Source organism: Caloenas nicobarica, chromosome 12, assembly GCF_036013445.1.
Source record: "Caloenas nicobarica isolate bCalNic1 chromosome 12, bCalNic1.hap1, whole genome shotgun sequence".
In the NCBI taxonomy this organism is placed as follows: domain Eukaryota; kingdom Metazoa; phylum Chordata; class Aves; order Columbiformes; family Columbidae; genus Caloenas; species Caloenas nicobarica.
The window spans coordinates 20,157,937-20,180,991 of record NC_088256.1 but is presented as its reverse complement, the minus strand read 5'-3'; the positions used below and the strand labels follow the sequence as shown (position 1 = coordinate 20,180,991).

Genomic DNA, 23,055 nt, shown 5'->3' with positions numbered 1-23,055 from the left:
ATTTAAGCACAGCTTTTTCATTGTGTGGGACCCATTCAACACATAGAGACTAAATAGCCAACCTACCTCCTTTCCCCAGCAGATAGATGGGTACAACATAAAGCATCACGTGCTGGATGTAATAAATTTCCATTTCAAATGGAAGCTGTGAAATAAGGAAAATATTTGTCAATGTTTTTCATCACTAACAACTGAATTACAAGAAACCATTTTCCTTATGACCCATGACAACCCCTTCAGTTCAGTTATTTTATCACCTGTGTATATTAACAAAGAGATGACATTAATGGTCGGTGCTTTGAAAGTGCAGCTACCTGTACACGTTCCATCCCCCTGGCCACAAATGCAACACAGGACTCCAAGCAGACAACTCTCAAAGTCAGGCAGGACAACAAAAAAGGAATAACCTAAGATTGCTCTTTTCCCTCTCTTAGTTAGGATAACTTGCCAATAACAACGCAAAACCCTCAAGTAATCAAACCAGAAACTATACACACCCCATATGACAGAGTAGCCTATTTAGAAAGAAAAGATAATTGCTACCTTGTGAGTGACAGACCTCTATAAATGAGGTCTTTTATATATAAAAGTATATAAATAAATATATAAAAGTAATTACTGAGGAGGCCTGTGCAAAAATCAAAAGACCTGATTCAAAGCAATCTGCATGCACGTGTGAAATTGCTAAGCTTCACCAAATATAAAATAAAATATAAACCAACCAATATTTTATTGGTTTTAAAGAGAAGCTGCAGAAGGATGTATGTAAAACAAGCTACCAGTTAGTAGTAAATCAGGTATTTCTCACCTGCTGACAGCTTTTTGGGAAATTACAATTAGTCATTTGTGTGTTTATTTGATTTCATGTTAATTCTTAAGAGAACTCAGAGACACTGTGCTAAAAATAACTTGAACCACAACTCTGAGCTTAATTTGAGCCCCTTAATCGAGATCCAACTAATTCTAGCTCTTTATCAGCTAGAAAAGGTGATGCACTCTGAAAGTTATTCCCAGCTGCAAATGCCTTTGCCTACATATATTTGTTAAACTACAGCAACACATTTAAAACCGAACAGTAGTAGAAAAGGTTCAACCTCAAAATTCAGAATTCAGCTTCTTGCCGCGGCTCACAGACAAAGCTGAAATAACACCACGCAAGTAGGAGATCTCAGAGGAGTAACAGAAAGCCAGGAGCTTTGGTTCAAATGCAGACTCGTTCTACCATTCTACAGGCTAAAGAGAATCAAGACGCAAGTCCCACCACTGCGGTTTGTCTGTTGGGAAGGAGAAAGACAAAAAAAAAAAAAAAAGCCTTCCTTTTCTATTATTGTTCTGAGACACTGAAATCATGGTATTGGAACAGAACATTACAAAAATATCTACATCAACATAAGTTAAGAGAGGCTGAAACAGAGTTGGGTTTTCTTCCTAAATAGCAGTCAATAAATAACTGGTAATTAATATAGTGATCTTTTAAATTCAACAACAATTCTTACATCCTGTTCTAAATGTCAAAGATGCTAAAACCAAGAGCTGGATTCTGCCAGTCCTGGCATCCCCCAGCCGAACACTCTGTGTCCTGATGGCAACCTCAGCCAACTCTTGGGAGACTAAGCTAAAAAAAATCTTCCATACCATTTGTTGGGTTATTTTTTTCCAAGTACTCTGTACCAAAACATAAAAACCAAGCAAGATGATAGCAGGCAAAAGCAAGAACTTCACAGAAGTTGGGAGATTTCTTGAATCTAAACCTTTTCTGCTGTCCCTTGTTGAAAGACACAGAGATCAAAGTGAGGGAATCAAAATTATTTGGAAAGAGGCTAAAGCAGTTTTCTGAACTGGAGAAAAAGCTGTATCTCTCCCAGCTGGAACAGGCACACTTCATAAACAATAGCTCCTGAGATAAATACCACAACATGAGGCACTTACTCCTACCAAGGAGCATTCTCCATTTAGTATCTGTGGTTTCAGAAGAGCTTCTACGCTGGCTGAGTTGTGAGGACCCGTTACACAAACACGACGCTCAGGACACTTCTGAGAACACAGTAACAGTTGTTTTGCTGCAGTAGCCTTGACAATATTTTTGTGTGTGTAAAACAAAACATCTTTTTTTTTTCCCTATAAGAGGTTGCTTGTTCTGAAGCCTGGTGAATTATGCAAGTGCATTTCCTGGTACAGAGCTGCAAAAGCAGAACTTCTGTACAGCCAAGCACTCAAGTTGTACAGCCAGGCTACAATAAATGCAAAGAACAAACACAAAAGATGAACCATAAAGTTGAACTGAGCAACTGACTCACCTAGCTCTAAAGGTCATGTCTATAAACTGTTCTATCAATAATACACGTACAAATAGCAGATAGGTACCTTTTACATGCAAAGAGAAACTGCACGTGAAGACAAGGTCGAAGGGATCGCCCATCAGGATTCAAAGAATCTCTTTGTGAAAACAAGTAAGCACTTCGGCAAGTGGTAAGTTTGAAAAAATTAAAAAAAAAAAAAAAATCAAAGTAACACTCACAGAGTGAAGTAAGTCAAAATATTGAGCTGGTCTCTCTAATAATATTTGACCATAACCACCCATGAAGGCCACGTGCATTTAAACCCAGACTCCAACTATCTTCACGGGCCCCAAGGGACTTGTCCTCTCCTGTCAGATGCCACAGTGGAAACCCAGCAGCATTTCCCCAGGAACAAACCACTGATGTTCATGGTACAGCATCTTCAACCACACCTGTCCCCAGGGAGATGCGGAATCACTGGATATTTGTTACCAAAACAGAATGAACCCTGTATACTAATTGTCACTTCATTTGCTGGGGTTCTTTGTACCAAACTCCTGTCTCCCTTGCCAGCTGCCAGCATCGCTCCTCCTGCATTTCAACTTGTTTCGCTTACTCAGAATCTTAAAACAACTAATGATACAACACAAAAGGGCAAATTACCTATTTCTTCCACTAACATAAATTCTAGGCTTCCTTAACAGCATAAATGGATACAGAGAGCAGGTTACAATAAGTCATTTTTTCTCTTTTAAAGATTCTTACTTGTGGCAAAGCACATCTGCTTCATCAGTTCATTGGTTTTAACACTGGCATAAAATCATCCACATTTCAAAACACACCAAACTCTTACTGACATCCACAATTCTTCTAACATACAAGACCAAAGCATGCTAACTAAGCTCTCCCTCCATCACCCTCCCCAAAGACTGCGGAGTGAGTACGACAGAAGAGGGAATAGAAGGAATTCAGCTCCCAAACTGCACTTTTCTGAAGAGCATCCAGCACGAAGCCCAGTAAACATCAAATGTCATTCTGTACGTTATCAGTGCTTTGAGTATTTGACTAGCGCTCTATTTGACATTTACTGTGTCCCATAAAAAAGCACGGCTGTCTTCTGGTCATGCAATGTGGTTACACAAACCAGCTACGTTAATGGTGCAACAGGCACAATCAGGCACGTGTAGAGTCAAGTTTAAAAACAGGAATTATATGAGGTAAATACTACCAATTTCAGCAACAGTACTTTTCCAGTTCCTCTAGAGATAATATTAGGACTCCTTATCACCACCAGCAGAACATAGATTTACGTTACCAAATAAAAGTGTGATTGTAGACTGGACTTACACATTCATACCCTTTAACGCACATAGCACAGGTAACTGCCGAAAGACGCAGAAACCTTGGCCTTACCGCCTATAGCAACCAAAGCACAATCTCTCAAGAGCCCCAATGTGCAACTGTTCCGGTATTTTTCCCTGTGCCAGTTTAGATATGACATAATGTGCTACCATAATTATTCCATTTTGCTGTGGAGGCACGGGCACTTCAGGCAAACTATGTGGTACACTGAATTATTACCTTAATAGTCAACAGAAATGCTGTCGGCAACGATCAGAGGCGCTACATAGAGTGCACTGTAAGTACTGCTCAGAGTACGATTCTGTTCCTAAACCAGATTTAGAATGCATACCTCTCAAGCCAGATAGTTCTAATAATAGAATATAGCAGCTTCTGGAAATATTAAAACTGCACCATCTCAGCTGTGCGAGCAGAGGCTGCAAGTCCAACACCTCTGGGACACGTCCTTTTTTTTACTTCGTCTATATCAACATTTTCAGGACATCACCTTTCAAAAAACCCACTTTTAAACCAGTGGAAAGAGTCTCCTTTAAAATTTGACTAATGCAATATGAAACTTCAAAATAGTTACTCTGCAAACACTGGAAGTCTTTGTGGCAGTTAAATGAACTTTCTCTCATAGCTAGGTTATCAGAACCTACACTGTACTCCATAGAATATAAATACGGAGTAAAAAGAAATCTTTCTATTCCTGTATATCTTCTTATACCTTTCTAGGCTCCTACTTAGGAACCCAACAATCTGATTCTCTTACCATCTTCCTCTCTGCTTACTTAAAGGTCATAGAAGTTTGCCCTATGTTCTGGTGAATTATTAATGCTGACCAAGACTTATTTGCATCACGAGAAAGGAATGAAATTATGAGAGAAAATGAAAATACCCTTTATTTCTGAAAGGGCAATAAGAACTCACAAACATTAACTGAATAAGAAACAAACTGTTCTGTCTTTATCCAATGGCTATTCCAATGCACAAAAGTTAACTCCATCAGCACGCTGTAAATAATTTTGCAAACCTGGAATATTTAGTTGCCAAATAAATACAAGTGGGCGCATCTGCTGTTCAAGACTGTTAATTGTTGGCACCTCGGCACCATGCCACGACAAGGTATTTTCTTGGAAAGGACAGAATAGACTGATATAATCTTTCGGACTACATGTTTTTAACACTATCGCAGGTGCCCATCACTGTCCAACAAGATTTTTCATGAGTATAATGTCACTGAAAGGTTAAAACAACAGAAGGGAGAAACTTTCTACTGTAGTCTCAATGAATATCTCAACTCTCCATTTCCACTGGCAACAGCCAAATATTTAAGAATAGTTTTGAAACAACTGACATTCTAAAAAATTTTAACAGATCTATCACAAAAAAATTGAAAATGTCAAATTATGCTAGAACTGTCAAAAAAAATATTTTTCACGATAATTCAGCATTGAATCACATATATAAAAAGAATACTTACAGTGCATTAAGTAATGTAATTGGTAGCAAGAAGATGTGATCCTAACAGACTGAACCACAAAGTGTTGTAAGAGGTGTTGGGGAAATTACTAAACGCAAAACACAGCCCTGTAACAGCTACCAGGAAGAAAATTAACTCTATCCCAGTCAAAACCAGGACGACGTTACAACTGTTTACAGATGTAACTAAATCTACAAAATTTTTGTATGATGCATGCACACAATGTCTTATAATACCATAAAACAGAAATTAAAAAGCCAAGGCACAGAGACACAACAATTCTTGACAGAATCAAAACTTTTTCACTTAGATACTACAAACCAGAGCACACAGTACGGACAAAAATATAGTGATTTTTTTAACTTCCTACTAAGTTTTAAGAAACATTTCTCGCCTTCAGGACAGTGTCAGTGCAAACAACTGCAATGCCAGTTGCAGAGCAGCATGTGTGTCTGCCACAAGGGAATCCGGGTCAAAGCCGCAGTGCCATAAAACATCACCCACATCATCCTGTGCCAGAAGAAATACTGAAAAGAGAACAGCCATCCAAGCAGCTGTCAGGCCAAAAATATCCTAAGTTGTATTTATTCCAAAAATATTTGCTCTTGGACATTATCCTTTGGCTCCTCTATCCCTAATTACGGAACAAATTTTATATAAGTAGTCTGTATTTTTCCTGTTTAATCACCACTGCCCTAATTCAAATGAGATCTATGATAATGGCAGAGAAAATACAAGCTAATGATTTATTAAATATTTCAACATTTTGTATTTAAAAGGTTACCAAGAAAAATAATTTTGTTATGCTAAAGTTTATATTTATTTAAAAACTAGGTAGTCTGAAATACAAAATAAAACCAGTTCTCCTTAACAGGAAAAATCACTTGTTTTATCATTTGATGCCCCTGCAGCACTAACTGGTTTTATTAAAACATATTTGCAAACTGCACATAAGCTGTTATAGTATAGAAAAGAATGTATGTAGTTACCAGATTAGGAAGGGCGATGTAATTCTTGAAAGAACTCCAGGGTTACTATGCTACTAAATCCACCGAAATCTGAAAAAATATGATCCATCCTCCTGTGCTCGTGTGTGTCATGCTGTATGGAAGATTATTTTTAACATGTAAAAGCCTACAGATGTATTATCCTCTCTCTAGTAACTAAATTGTGCCTCAGTGCAAAATTTTATAGTCTTAAAGAGGGGAAAAAAGAAACCATTTCCAAGCCAACAATAAACCTGTCAGTTTTCAGGTCTCTTAGCTACCAGTGTGGCCAATCAACATAGCGTATCATCCGTAAAGTTCAAAACAGATGTGGATTTTTATAATTAATCCTATTAAGGCAGTCAAGATTTGCAAACAGAGTAATGGAGTTTGAAGTCCACAACAATTTTGTTAATAATATTAATTTTGTTACTAATATTAATTCCCATCCTATATGGATACAGATATGAGTACCATCCAGGCACTATAAACACGTAAGTAGATAAATTTAAGTGAACTCTATCTTAAAACAGACATTTAAATAACTGCAGCAGCAGATTTTTGGAAATAAGTCAAATGACAAAAAATGAACAAGCATGTCGGCATATGTGCATATACACATACACAGATACCTCTCTTGTGCAGGCAAAACAGCTCTTAAAAATACTCCTTGGAAATATTTCATGTGGCTCAGACTCAGGATGACTTTTCCAACCATTAACTCTCCATAGTTTAAGAATCTTACTAGGCACACCAACAGGCTAATTTTTCACCCAGGAGACAAGAGTTTTATAGCAGATTTGAAAAGCTGGATGGAAAAAAGAAACCTGCTCTGCCTTATCTGGGGGAAAGGGGGTGACGGCCAACAACAACAGTTGGCATTTTCCATGCCTGAGGAATCTTACATTTACATATAGTCTGAAAAACCTGAATTTTGAGCACAGACCGCAACGCTAACCTACGAAAGCCTCTTTCAACGCCATTCTGCTTTGCCTCCATTTAAAGGCTAGGATGGAATCGATGTGGGTTTTCTTCTACTCTTAGAATACAGCAGTGTTAACCTTCCACATTGATTTATAAACATAAAAAAACCTCAAGATTGGTATTTTGGCTTCATTACAGTGACCTGCACCAGGAAGCTACAGACTGGTAAAATGACCTTAAAAAAACAAAAAAAAAATCAAAGCAAAGGTCTAACAACTTTGCAAAGAAAATCTCTTAGAAATAAATAAAAAAGAAGGAGGAAAAGTAGAGTACACTCACCAGGCGTGTATTAACAACAGGAAACAGCAATGCCAAGAGGGCCCCATTCAGCATATGCATCTGCAACCTTAGAAAAGAGATGTGATGTTATTTTCGCAGATGGAAATAAAACGCAATGTTTTCACATATTTTATGTAGTATCTCTTCAATAAAAGGTAGGAAGAGATTTAAGGAGATTCTTTTGGGATTTAATTTGAATAAAGCCACTGTTAAATGCAATAACCAGATACTGTTAAATGCAATAACCAAGACAAAAGCCTTTATTTAAATACACACTTAAATGATTTCCTAAAGTAGGACTGCTTTCTATAATGAGCTTTGGATTCCTAGAAAGCCTGGACAGCCCATTTGTGTTAATCTTGTTCACGATGCAAGCTGCTAAATAGTTGGAATTTTGCTGTTCATTTCTCTTTCAGAACTTAAAATAGCATATTTGATAAAGGTCTTTACTCCTGTCTAGCTCTATAAATGTACAGCTTCAAAGTTCCTTAAATAAATTTGGAAGGAATTTGGAAGAAGTCCCTTAAATAAAAGAAGAATTACATTTGTCAAAATGCAACAGCAAGCCCTAAGCAAAGAATAAGGAAGAGAAGTACTGTTACCATACTGTATTTTGTATAGATTTCAGACATCTTTTTCTGAACCACTGTTGCATCCCAAGAACAGAAAAATAGTATCAGTACTGTTTCAGCCTTACTTCACGTAAGACAGAAGGTAAAGGAATGAACTCTCTACAACATTGCTTGTCACAAAACTGTTAGGAATGTAGAAGTAACTTGAGGGGGAAAAAGGTATTACAATTTCAAAACAGTTTCTCAAATGTAATTTATATGCTGTCAGGGTGTTAGAAAGGCTCATTCTGAAACACAACAAATGTCGTGGCCTCCGCTCTGCAGCCGGTCTTTTGCAAATGCACAGTAAATCCAGGATTTCCTGGCCACCAGACATACTTTGCATGCTCTCTGTGGTTCCTAAGTTAGTAACAATACCCAGCATTTTAGAAAAGATTGCAGAGATCTGAGAAATACCCAAGTCAACAAGAAGTTGCTTTCACTATTGAACTTATATCCGCAATTTTAAAACTACACCCATACTGCACATATGCTAATTTTTAGTGAGGATAATAAAAAGGTACAAGGCACATGACATAGATTACACAAGGCCATATGTTAATCTGTAGAAAGACGCCTGCGTTCTCCTGTTACTGAGCTCATTCATGTTGCTAAGCGAGGCCAAAACCACCAGTACTAAAGAACCGAGGGTACGCGGCTCAACACCCAAGATTTAAGCCCTGGCCCTTTTCAACATGTTGTTTTTCAATCTAATCAAGACGCCTTTCAAACTGGATATATATTTTAATATTTTATGACTTAAGCTGTGATTAATTTCTAAAATACATTATGCAAGTAGGCAGAAAGATGGTCAGGAAGAGTCATTACCTGAAGAGAATCATTGCAGTCCGACACGGAGGACAGGCAAGAAGAAAAATCTGAAATGTTAGAAAGAAAGTTAAATTAATGATCTCTTTTAGACTCCATTTTCTAGACCTTTCTTTCCCAGATCTGTATGTCACGAATAATTTCAAGCCAGAAGAAATTTTTACAGCAGAGCTAGGAAAGACTAAAGATCTTGAACAAATTAAAAGGTGTGACATTACTTACATATGAAAGGGTTTAAGTGGTATGAGCAGCATCTAGGGTTTGGCTTCTGCCAGTGCCTAACAAACAAGTCAAATTCTAGTGTATTTGATATTGCCATTATAAAAGGTCTCTCATAATTGTAGCAAGTTACTGTATTACCAATCATTTTACTACAGCAGCTCCTTTAGCCCTCAGTCCCAGCAAGGTCCTTGCTGCGCTATCGACCAAGCATTTACAGCAACAATAATTCACTTTAGCAGTGCAGGAGATCTCATGCAAGATGGGTGTCTATAAATGCCTCTTAATACTCCCCAAAATAAGGCTACCACAGGATCTGCTCTATGCAAAAGCTTAGTAACCACCTTTAAATATGTCCGTTGCTACACTCAATAAAGTATTTTTAAAGTACTGTAAAAATTTCAGACAGTAAGTAACTGAATACAGTTGGAGCAGCATGTTTGTTTTTCTTTACAGGCCACACTCTTGCCATAAATAGGACCTGATTTAAATTTTTATGTAATGAAGTATTGTTGATTTGCACCAATGCCCCATCTATAATTTAGAGGATAACCATCATCTTTTGATACTGCTGTCCAAAACCCCTCATAGCAACTGGAAATACTTTGTATCAGCAAGTCTTATTCCAGATACAAAGAGACTACTGCAGAAGTGTTCAGTGATAAAAATCTTATTTTTTATATTGTCCACGGCTTCAAAGAAGATACTTTGGCCTACTGTCTGGTAAAAATTATTTCAGACAAAAAGGCATCATGCTTTTTACTGCTGTTGCTAAAATAAATACACCATAGATTATTTCACTGTCAACCTACAAAACAAACTATCATTAAATCACTTCAAGTGAGAACATTTGGAGAATATGGCTGCTTTGTGGACAAGTCAGACAATTCACCAAATGCGTTTCTTTGAAGTGTCATGGGGCTGGGAAGAGCCCTCTGAGGTATATTGAAATTAATTACTACCAGAACATGTACTTGTTGCAGCAACAGTAGAAAGTTTGAAGCCTGGATCATACTATTGAGCCATTGTGTACAAAAGGGGCTTGCTGTCATTACCGTACAAATAAACGTACAAACTCCAAATATATTTTTTTTTCCAATGCAAGTTCTTAATATTCAGCCATTTATTTCTCTGACGCACTTACTTGTATGTTTAATTCAATCAGTCTCAGTAACAGTTTAGAACATGCACACACACACACACATTGTTTTTCCTAAGTCATACAGAATTCTAATAAAGGCACAGCAAGAAAGACGGAGCAATTAAATTTAATTGAACGTACCCGAAGACATTTTCTTAGTGAATACTGTTAAAATCCGATCAGAGTTTCTCTTAAGTCTTGCATTTAGAAAGCAAGTAATTGCAACTCATCAGGGCAGGTTAAAGAGGAAGAGAACAAAACAGATGCATGATAACAATCCACTAATGGAGGTTCTTTTGTGCTAAGGAAAAAAAAAAAGATAAAAGTATTTGCCAGAAAAACCTTACAAGAGGTCTATATATCACCTTGCACATAAGACCCATAGGGCTCCTGGGAAAAGTGGCAAACACTTGTTACACTTCATTGTTCGATCATTGCGTATTTTTGCAATAAACTTTGTTTACTAACTAAATTCCTTCAATTGTGGACGATGCTTTCTCTTCTTTGAAGACCATAAATATCTTCTATGGGTATCTATTTTTTCCCATGCTATTTGCACGCATGAGTCAATTTTTTTAACATTTCATGTTGTACACTAGCAAAAGGAGAGATGATGCTTAGAGTCTCACTAGTTCATCTAGAGTTTTAAACTCGGATTATTATTTCCTTAAATTCAGAAATCTGACAGAAGATATATGTTACTTTTGAAGCATAGCTCATACCTTCATGAAAGAAACTCTGCTCTTCCGGTATAGAAATTTTTATTTTTATTTCCTACATCTTCAAACAAACAAACAAATAACCCACAAAACCAAAACCAGAAACAAGACTGATCTTTTTCTCTATGCGCACAAAATAAGCAAACCAGAAATATGTCTTAATCACACCTGCCATTTCTTTTTCTGACATGCTGCAGAGTGCTCCAACTACCACATGGTAGAGCAAAAAATTACAATACAAGTTTGGATACTGTCCGAATATAACCACTGAGGATAAAAAATAGCTAGTATTAAAAAAGGATGGCATTGTTACAAAGATTGAGGTGGACACACCAATCTAAAATACTTCACCACCACGGAGACAGGCAAAGAGGAGAACAAGTTTCACAACTGCTTATTTTTATGTCAACTCTGCTGCAAGAAACACAGTTTCAGGAAATGATGAGGGGGAAAAAAAAAATATTTAATATTTTTAAGCATGCAAGTCCCTCTGTTATGAGGGACCTTTCAGAAAATAAGTCTGACTCATTTTTTATGACAGTAGGGAAAACATAACTAGAATGTTTATGTTAAAACTTTCAGATGAGGGAAGAGATCTTTAGATGTTTCAGCTTTACCAGTTTAATATCAAGCACTTTCTCTCTAAATATGTATATACTCTACCTAATAAATAAACCTCATCTTATTAAAAGGGATGTTTTACAAGATGCCCTCGTATCTGATGTTCAAAGAACTGTATCACTGAGTAGATTCAAGCATTATAAAAAATGTAATCATTCAGCTCAGAGTAATTAGCAGTCTTAAAATATCTAGTTCACAGCAGACAAGCTCACAAGCTCCAACACAAGTGTTCACATACTTATCCCATAATCATATTACATTTCACTGTCATACTGGAAATAAACCCCGTTGCCTTGCAGGAGGAAACAGCCACGCTTTACAAACCAAGCCGTGTCGTATTGAATTAGCAGCACGGCTGTTTTCCCGCTGGAACTCTCGAGGTTCTCGGCGCCCAGGCCAGCACAGATGTTAAACCCGCTCCGCCAGCACATTGCACAGCTCTGGGTGGGCAGGACGGTGTATTTTAAAGCACGCCCAAGTAGGGTTCTCCTTGTTCAGGGTAGAATAGCTAAACTTTCCATTTAGAAGACATTTGAGAGACAACTTCAATGTCCCTCCTTTTTCTGTCGGATCTGCTACCTCGTATATTTTCACGTTGCAAACAAAAAGAAGGACAAAGGATTTAATCAGAAATCCAAAATGTACAGAAGTAACTATTTTGAGAGAGGGAAAAATAAGCTATAAAATATACATTGTCTGACAGGCTGAATTCTGGGCACAGTTCTGATCGTTCCCTTCCCCTTTAACCTCTCTCTCTCAAGAAGAAAAAAAGAAAAAAAAAAAAAAAGGAGTTACGGAGGTCAATAAGAATGATCAAGAAGTATAGAACATTTTCCATACGTGGATTGATTTAACACACTAACTCTTCAATCACTAAAATATTATACTATAGGCTAATGAGAGTGAGATAAAAAGAGGGTACAAAATCCTGAGTGGCCCTGAGGACAGACATAGATAAGAAATTCTAGGTGGCGACAATATTGTGAGTCAGGACATCTCTGTTTCACCAGCACGGAAGATTCTACAGTTGTTCTCAGGCACTAAACTGCTATAAACTGCAGAGAAACTCCTAACATGTCAATGCACAAACTGAAATTCGCTTCAACCTTGAGGATCCGGGTGAAAACAAACGCCATACATTCTTCATAATTGCTCTGCGAGACCATAAATATCATTGTCCATGCCCACGGGAAACATTTCTGGCATGAAGAAGCGTGTGGCGGGTGCTGCCCTGTGTAAGCCCAAGTACAAAGGTCGCAGGCCAGCCCGCGATGAGCTGCAGGGCTGGTGGAACCTGGAGACTGCACCGTACGGCATCGCACAGCTTAACCGCTCCTTTACTGACACGACATCTTCAAGGCACTGAACTCGTGGTTGTTCTGAACTAACCCAGCACTGTGTCAGTCTTTCCCGCATTCCCTTCTTTTAACCATGCACTAGAAAGAAGAGAAAGCTGCAGATGGTACCTACAGGGCTGGGACAGACTGGGAGGCAGAAGGAGCACGATGGTATTCCTCCACCTGTAATAACACAGTTTTTCAAATTTTCTAAAAGAAACATGTGGAATCCTGTCATTCAGTATTTGATGGAGCTCCCAGTAATTCAGTATACTTTACAGATCATTATTATCATCAGTGTAGCAGGTAGAACAGCCTGTATATAAAAGGACTATTCTGAAGGCACTAAGAAGGCAACACTGCACTAGCCTATTCAGAAAACTTCTGTCACAAACAGGATCATGTGAAAGGCCACAAATCTGTGCAGTGTTATTTTTCAGTCTTTTGATCTAGGAAGATGTGACCTAGAGAATTTAATACAAACCAATTTCCTGATCTCTGTGTGCTGTGTTAACCCCTAATAGTAATTTCACCTCTTGCACTTTAAGCACTACCCATGCTGCAAAATTATCACAACAATTTGGAGATATTAGTATTTTCCATTATTTTATTTTTTTTAAGTTCATATGAAAAGAATTGTATTCAAACAACCTCTTTTACAGTTTGCACATCTATACTTCAGCAAGGGGCAAGAGCATCAGTACAAAGAGGTGGGAAAAAAGTAAAGAACACAAACTATCAAACAAATCTGGTTTCCTAGTTTCCATTTAACTGTATTGCTAGATTGAAAATGGTAAGAAAGGGTGTTTGTTGCTCTATAATTAATCCAGCAGTGCCTCTAGAGTAAATTTGTTGTGGATTACATTTTTTGGAGGGAAAAAAAAAAAAAAGAGGTCATGAGGTGAGCAGATTTTAGTAAATCTGCTTTATTACAACCCTAATGTATTCAGACATTGAGAAAATCAAACTTCAAGATACAGTCCCAAATATATCAGTGAGCTAACACCTATAGTAGCTAAAATCTACTATACTAGACTCCCTGCAAGCATTTTACCCAGCCTGTCATCATGAGCTGTGACTTTCCTAAAACAGAGATCCTAAAAACCAGTTGATTAAATACCTAAAATGAGAGGCTGTGGTACATGCCACACTTAACGTCCAGGTAAATTCTCGGATACTGGCAAGGATGTGTATATTTATGTTTGAAACCACTGCCATAAAATAATTTGTCGCTTGTGAATTTTCTCATTTGTCTAATACTTCCCGGTTTCTTTTGCCATGTAAGCCTGCCACATTCCACCGCTAGCTTTAGTACTCAACATTGCAAAAATCAAGACTAGTAAAAATCTCAAGAGCTATTCTCAAAAGAAACGCACAATCGTTTGTTTGAAAAGGATGCAGCTGAAGGGTATAACAGCAATACTGTCTCTGAACTGAAGCAAAATATCTCTTCAAATATCTAAGCCTGGATATCATTCTATTCATTTAATGTTATTGTGTCACTCCACGAGCACTCTAAATAGGGAGAACTCACTGATTTATTCTTTTTTCTTTTTTTTGGTCCTATGACTTGGTTGGATCTTGAGGGTTTTTTATTCCAAAACATTCCAAACCTCTACAAAATATTACACCTAACAGGTCCCTTCAGAAGCATTTTAATGACTCTATTTTTCAGTCAGCACACTGAGGCAGAGAGTGCAGTCAAACCTTGTCATGAAATGCTTTTCTTCTACCAGTCTTAGTCCTGCTGAGAAAGAAACATGTGTAACACAAAGAGCATCTTGTTTGATCAGACACAAACTGAAAAGAAAAATACAACAGAGGACAATTCAAAGGGTAGTGGGGGAAGAAGAGAACAAGCTTCAAGGGGTTAGATCTTAATTTCTACTTGCAATGTGAAAAATTAAGGAAAACTGGATTCATCCAAAACTGGAATGAATTAAAAAAGAAAAAAAGGAGAGAGAGATTAAAAGGTATGTATAAAGGCTAAGATACAGTGATAAGGTTAAGCGTATTTAACTGTACATGTGCAAACCATCCTTTTCGCCCACAATGGTTAAACGTAAGGCAAGGAACATTCAAGCAGCTGGATAATTTAAAAGATGTAGAAGACTTTGTTAATTAAGTTGAAAACAACCACCCTATCATTTATCAGAAATTAATGGTTTAACAACTTCATACAGCTTTCATTCAGCATCTAGGTATATGTTAGATGTCGACTGTTTTTGTATAAACGATCAGTTCAGCACAGAACAGCCATATTACTTAAAAGCCATCTGTTTGCCTTCTAAAAGTTAACTTAAAAAAAAAAAAAATCACAGCTGTGGTTTGGCAAGTTCAGACTGTCAAATCTGAAAAGAGAACAGAGATGAAAAGATGTTACATTCTCAGTGCTAAACAGCAGCAATTTGAATGTATTTAATATTTCAGCACTAAAAAAATCACAGCTGTCAGACAGGTTCAGGGATTAACTAATGTGTCCTGTGGAATTGTTAGTCTACCATTAAGAATACTCATGATTCAAAGCAACATTGCTGGCAGAGCCTTAAGTAATACTGCCGTAAAAGTAGTTTGTGTTAAATAAACCAGACTCTGGGAACATAAGAAGCTGCTGGTCCCTCCCTCCAACCTCCCAGTTTCCCAGTTCCACCCAGGGATTGCAGCAAGGTGAACAATTTCCACCTGATGTCTTGTAAATTATGTATGTTCATTGTGACATCCTGGGTTAGTCTCCCCTTCCACAGACTTAGTTTGTTTACTTGACAAACCTGTACTCACCTCTTCCCTTTTACGGTTTTAGGTGAAAGATTTCTAGATTTCTCATATTTTAGATTAATAATTAACATAAGACTCAGGTCTTTCTATGTGTGCAGTAGCATTAGTTATCACATCTTAGGAATTAGTGTTTCAGAGAAAAAGTGTCACTGAGGTTATTTTTCTTCCTTTTTCTCTAATCACTATCTGCACGAGCCCTTCACTAGTAGTGGGTTATTTCCTTCCCCACTCCTAACTTAGTGCCTTAGGAAAACTTGACAACCAAAATCTTAAGTGGAGGTAGAAGAACAAAAAAGGCTGAATTTTTTAAAAAATATGCAGAAGTCAAATTTGTTAAGAAAATTCAACTGGCACTGAATGTAGATTAATTTGCATTTACATCTGTCAGTGACAGTGTGGAAGCTCGCATGAGTTCACAATAGGATTCTCATGTATATATTCATATACATTCCGTTTTGTTACTTTTTTCCCAAGCACGACATTTCATATCAGTTTCCTATGAAAGTACAACCATCGTAGAGATGTCCTGCTCTACTCTGCCTCAAGTTACCAACACCTTTTTCTTGTCACAGTTCACAATTCTTCCATTCGTAGGATTTTACAACAAAAATTTGTAATCTTTAAAAACAGCAGGATAATAAATATCTAATAACTTTATAATTACAGATAATTTTTTGCCAAAGAAACAGAAACAGTAATACAGTCCATAAAAAGCTAAAACATATAACATCACATTCCTGGTAATTTCAGTTGGCGTTTCACTAACTACCAAATTATTAAAACATGAACAAATTAACAATTATCAGCTTAAGCTGCTACCAAACAACCTGCATGGAATGGTGTGTGAAACCGCTAAGTGGGTTAAAAAATCCATCCCAAAAATATATTGTAGCCAACGGTGATACATTACAACACTGGATTGGACACTGAAACAGTTATTAACAGCTCCGTTCACAAAGAAAAATATATATATTTAAAAAAAAAAAAAAAAGAGGAAAAAAGAAACCAAAAAGGCCTCTCTCTCCATAACATATTGCTCAAGCTACATATGTTACACTTTGTTCGGTATTTGCTTTAAATCTATGATGATCTCATCAAAACAAACCAATATATGCTTACTTAATTATTCATCTAATGACCTTTAGATAATAAACCTCAGTGTAAATATTTGGGGTAAGACAAAGTCAAGCTTTTGCAGCTAGAAATTCCAATCATTTAATTCCTACTGCTTTTTAGAGAGTAAGATCACTTCTTGTCAGGCCCTCACTTTTTATATCCTTTTTTCCTAAGGATATACAGAATAAGGAGAGAATTACCAAAGTATGCATTCTATCCTCAAGCACAGCAGGCATTTCCAAATCCCAGAAACTTCAAAACAGAGGCTTAACCTAGAGCTTTAGACTCCAATTCCTCAACTAGAACATTCACTGGTGCCATGACATGTTACCGTGATGTGATCCCTGTCACCTTGACTAAAGTACCCACATTTTCAGCTCAAGACAAAACATGTACCGGCCAAATCTTGTCTAAATTAAAGTGGCTGAACTGTAATCTTCAAACAAAGAAAACCGTGAATCACAGGATTAAGACACATTTGCTTTTCTAAGAATCCTTGCCTTGCTTCATACTAATATTTCTCAATTTCTCTACTACATGCTGAGACTTACTGAAAATAAGCCCAGTGGCGAAACAAACTGTATACAGTGTTAAAATTTTCACAGAAAAGCTTTTCCTCAGCTCAGTAAGTAATTATGACATTAATTACAGTATCAGTTAAACTCTCTAAACTTCAGTTGACAGCGCTTTTTAAACACAACAACATAATAGCTTAAAAGTAAATTGTAACAATTAAGAAAAAAATGACGGTTATTGGAACCAAGGGCAGATTAAACTACACAAGCAAACCATGGGGGTTTTTTTTAAAGTCAAACTAACAGTTCTGGAGCATCCCAGGATAAAGGAACTGATGATCCGTCTCATGACCTGTCACTTCAGATTTATGGCCCTTGAGCTGCTCTCATCTTCTCACCAGTAAAACGCGCTCTTTTGCAAGAAATAAGGCTTACCACCAAGAAATACTGGCGCTTTCAGTGCTGTAATTGCTCTTCATCTGCCCTTTTTCACCACGTGCTACGATGAATTTCCTCTCTACAATCAGCTTTAAGAGGAATTATCACAAGTTAATTTGCAGTTGTAAAAAGGCTTGCATTACGCCCATCTAAAAAACGAGCTGCATACTTCATAACCCGATATGTGTGCAAGCTGTGATTATGCACATCTTCCACTTACGTGATGAATTTTATGCCCACCAGACAGCATTTCAGAGCACTGAAAGGATTGCTGACCTTGCAACAACAGCCTCATGTACCTCCTAACATACTGATTTGGGAATAAAATCATACTATACTCCAAATATACAGCCTTGCTTTTCTCCTTTTTTTTTTTTTTTTTGAAACAATCCTTAACATATCAAATTTTATTAAATTTCAGGTTTTTCGTATCTTCTGAAACTGAGTCCTGTCTTCTGAGGTGCTTTAAAAATTACAAGTTCTGCAGGTAGCAGTACTAGGTTTTGGAACGTAGGAGGTATACGCAAAAATTATGTAAATAAGGAAAATATGCACACATACAAAAAATAATATTTATAAGCTTACATTTACAAGCTTACATTTTGAAAAATGTATATATATTCATAAGAAATTTTGCCTACGCTGCTTTACATCTTGCCCAACAATCTTAATATATTAAGCAGTGAACGAAACTACTGAAAAACATCTTTGATTTAGAATACTGTTACCCTTTAAAAATTGAATAACTCATTAAACTTTTACTTGCAGGCTGTTGCTCGTGTAACCCAATACCATTACTGAGGGTTCATTTCTATAAAAAATTACTGAATTTCTGTAGCCAAAATTTCTTCATGCTCGCTCCCAAATAACAGGACATCAACGTTCCTTTAATTCAAGGTTTTGAAGAGACAGAGTATAGAAAACTATACACAATTTAACTAGACTCTTCCAAATATTACAAAGCATTTAGAAGCAGTGTATGCAAATGAAATCCAGATTCACACTTTTCAATCACAGTTGACCACAAATGAGATTTTTTCAGGGTTTAAAAAAAATGAGGAGGAAGAGGGGACAGAGAGATAATTAATTAGTTATATGATGGGATATATTCCCAAATTATATAGAATTCAGTGAGGCCATGTTTATTATGTAAGTTCCGAAAACAGCCCATTGTTTCCAAAAACACAGTAACCTCTTTTGCGGAGGATGCAGGTCTCTAAAGAAGCTCAAACTGGAATAATGAACACAGGATTTAGTATTTACTGAACTGCAGATGCACTTTGCACTGTTTTTAGTTATGCAAACATCAGATCAAGATCACTGGACAAAACTGGACTCTCCTATACTTCTTTCCCTTGCCTTTTTTCCACCCATCGCTTCCTCTTTAGTTTACTTCTCTTTGCCTAAAAAGATGACTGTTCGAAGTATACATCCAGCAATACAGGTGTTTCCTACAAAAACAGTCTTTATTTCAGACAAGTGTCCATCCTTCACCGTCTTAAGTGCAATAATTCAATGTAGAATTGGAAGAGAATTTTGACAACTTACCAGCTGAGAGTTTACCACTGAGAAATGATTCTGTAGGAAGAACACTTGCAAACTTCTTCCCAAAATAAACAAACAAATGCCCAAACTCATTTTACAGATTGGTATTAAAGCCCCATTCTGGAAGGTGGTATTGGCATATTGAAATCAAGGAAAATGACCATTTACAACAGTCTAAGAGAAGGACTAGCTGCACCCATCGTTTTAGGATGAGATTTCAGTTCTGCTTCTGCCAATTCCCTTAAACAAAGTTTCAAGAAACTTACACACACAGTTTTAATTTCTACAGACTGGTCAGTCATAACCTTCAGCACTCAGAACTGACACCGAATTAAAACTATCAGCTTCAAATTCCAACTCGCAAACCTAAAATTCACATTTAAAAAAGAAAAAAAAAAATCACATAGTGATTAAGGTTGGACAGGACCTTTCGCGATCACCCTACCATTGCTACCCACAGACTCTGATTTAGATGGCTTCACATAATAGCTTTTCCCTACATTTTGTTTCCAAATTTCTCTTTTGCAATACAGACTAATTTTATCTCTGGGTCCTGGTTTATATTTGTCTACATTTAATCTCAGTTGCCTGTTAACTCCTGCTTGATGTCTTACAGGACATGAAGAGACGCCTGTGTCTACACATTTTCATTAAGTTACACTGATTGTGAATAACAGCTTGAAAAAACGTGTGTCAGAAATGACAAACTGGGGGTACAAAACAAATTATGAGGAATACAGAGTTTTTGATGGAAATTTTAGCTGCTCTTTCGCTGACCCTGAATGAAGAACTGCTACGTGAACACAAGTGTTTTGGCAGAAAAGTTAAAAAATATATACTTTCAAGAATATGGAACAGAGAAACAAATTGGTTTTGATATAATTGTTTGTGACATTGCAAGGCATGAAATTTTCCTTTCATCTCGTTAAATAAATGTTGTTAAGTATTTTGATGCTCACATACAGTGAGACAACACTTATGTATACACTTCTCAACAACCATATTCTGGATGCTGCTGAAAGCCTCCTTTACAAAAATTTTAAAGAAATCAAGAGTGCTGTAGTTGGCTGTTGGGTGAATCCTCCCCTCTTACACTGCTGAATCAGAAACTTAAAAGACTTCCTTCACATCTTCAATTTCAATACCATAATCATACCATCCTCAAAAGGATTAATGCCTTGAAAATATAACACTTGGTCCCCTAAACATATGCTGGATTTTTCCTGCTACGCAAAGGAGATTAGGTTTGCAGCTCTCCAGTGAGCTCAACATTTCCCTTTTGCAACTCCCTTTTACACCAGGTTTACAGCAGTGTCATTGGTCCATTCATATCCTCAGTCCTAAAAGGAGAAGAGTGGTTCTGAGTTTGTGGGGTTTTTTGGTTGGTTGGTTTGTTGGGGGGTTTTTTGTTGTTTTGTTTTAATAAAGGTATTCAAATAATTTTCAATAAGACCACTCTTCATGTAAAGAAAGAGCTCAGTATGAATTTGTTCATAGACTTCCTCCCCAGTGCGCCACACACTAACCAAATATTGTACTGTATAAAAACACCCCCATCCCTATCAGATAGCTGTTAAAATAAACCCACAGAAGTTTCCATTTCACCTTTGGTTTTTTATATATATATATATACACATGCACGCACATTTTAAAAAATTGAAGTATGTACCCCTCAACGATGCTGCACTTACATCACTGGTGAAGAAACAATGTTGCCCTTCTTCCTCCAAAACTTGCGCAAGAAGACGAACCCAATACTAGGGCTGGAAATGAGCAGTACATAATTCTACATAATTCAACTAGGTGGAGAATGGCAACCAATTCTCTGAATCTGATTAACCATGAGGACTGTTTAGGCAGTTAAAGACGCCCATTTAATCGACACTTCATCCTTGCAATGACGCAGCTAAACTACTTCTTCCCACTTTTGAAAAAGATTCAATTGTAACACCATTTGGCGTGATAGGCAGAAATTAGACACCTGATCAAAACAGACTCATTTGTAGAACTCAGTATCCTTTATATTACGCAGTCCTGTCTGCCCAAATGCACCACAGAGATGCAATTCCCATTTTGTTTTGTGATTTCATTTCAGTCTTAGGTCTTTTAAAAGCAGGAGTTCTGCTTTTATGCAGTGAAAATCTGAAGGATAATTTCCAGTTCCAAATATTTTTGGCTCAGAGCCCAGAGCCTTTGTTGCTCTGAGGTGAAATACTCTGAGAGAAAGGAAAACAGAACTTGAGTGAAAGAAGAGACCTTTACCAACAGCTCCACTTCCCTTTGAAGTGATCTTGATTATTGTAGCACATTTCGTCTCTTCACCTCCTCCTTTGTTCATCCTAATGTTTAGGCACAGCAGCAGGATTATGTACAAAACTTCACAGAAGTGAAAGATAAATTATATTTTCACATATTTCATCTTGCCAACCTGTTGCCCTCAGCAAATTCAGGCCAGAAAAACAATGCTTGCAAGACTCCAACTACTACCTGTTACTTTTCTGCTGATGGAGGTCATAGACTATCTTTGTATTTAACCTGTTTTCTCTGCTGAAAGCTGATGGTTTTGCAGCTATTTTCATCCTCTACATTAAGCCCAAGTCTATTTCTAATACATCTGTTCAAGGATGAAGAGGCATGACTTTTGAATTTTGCTGACACACCCATCTTCTCACTTTCACAGATGCTGGAGCACCATTTCTAATGACTAATTAGGATTATAAAAAAGCTTCGCAATTGGTCTGAAAGAGATTAAGAACCGCCCAGGCCTGACTACAGACGCTAAGTCTCTGTCTTCCTGAGGGAGAGCATTAATGAATGAGGTAAATAATACTAGCTCCCTCACTTATGTATAAACATTAGCTTTTGCTGAATACAAATCACAGCCTCATATTATAATACCATATCGAGACAACTAAACTTTCAAATCATAATGGTAACATAACCTCACCTTCTTCCCAAAGAATTAATATGAAAATTTTCCAGTAAGCATTGAGTATTGCCAAGAAATGGAATGTGCCTATATTATTTTAATTATTTATAGAGCTCTTGCACACCTCCTACTTTTCCCTTCTTTACCAATACTGACTAATTGATTGCACAACAATTATTACCACTTCATGGAAAGCAAGTGTCCTACAGTGTAAAATACTGAGCTAACATTGCATCACTGCTTAGGAATTTACATAACCTAGTAATTAAGTTCAGGAACTGTAAGTTAGTTGCTGAATATTGCTGGAAGAGCTTGTTTTTCTCCTCTTGAAATAACACCCATCTCCCTCAAACCTCTGGTACAACCAGAAAAGAAGTTTCCATTCATGTCAGGAAATGCTCTCCAGGAGTAGAACTATAATAACAACTGGCTTGATCTGATCCAGCCCAGATCACTCAGCATTCTGCAAAGGCAGACTAAGGACGGCACCACTCTGATTCTCCTCTGTTACTGATCTTAGACAGATGTTGTTATCATGGCAGCTTTTCTGAAAGCCTTTTTGACATTCCTCTATTAATTCCTGAGCTCAAATTCGTAAGCAGTCCAGTGGTGAGCGTACAATATAAGCAAAACTAAACAAAATAATAATAATTTTAGACATTTCCCACACTCCTTACCAAGCTCAGCAAAACTGTCAGTTAAGTACATGCATGGAACTATTGACAGATCTACAGCCCGTAAGCTTTAGATGTCACAGTTCAGTAACTGTTCAGGAACGTCTCCATTATTTTGGAAGGTACACAAGTTGCACGTTCTCGTGCATCAACAACCAAGCCACAAGTCACTGTGGTGGTGTGCTTTCCCCACCACCACCACCTACCTCTTCCCATAACCGTGGCTCAAGCA

At 37.2% G+C, this 23,055-nt stretch overlaps 1 protein-coding gene across 3 annotated transcripts in view; it reads right to left on the bottom strand.

Moving 5' to 3' along the window:
* The window catches only part of TMEM164 (transmembrane protein 164), a 38,085-nt gene that overhangs the window by 12,389 nt on the left and 2,641 nt on the right, over window positions 1-23,055 (bottom strand). For all 3 annotated transcript variants that reach the window (XM_065643063.1, XM_065643064.1, XM_065643062.1), the window contains exons 3-5: window positions 8,795-8,844; window positions 7,356-7,422; window positions 67-145 (exon numbers count right to left, since the gene is read on the bottom strand). In XM_065643063.1, coding sequence (XP_065499135.1) covers window positions 67-145; window positions 7,356-7,422; window positions 8,795-8,844 — 196 coding nt within the window. The remainder of the gene's footprint in view (window positions 1-66; window positions 146-7,355; window positions 7,423-8,794; window positions 8,845-23,055) is intronic.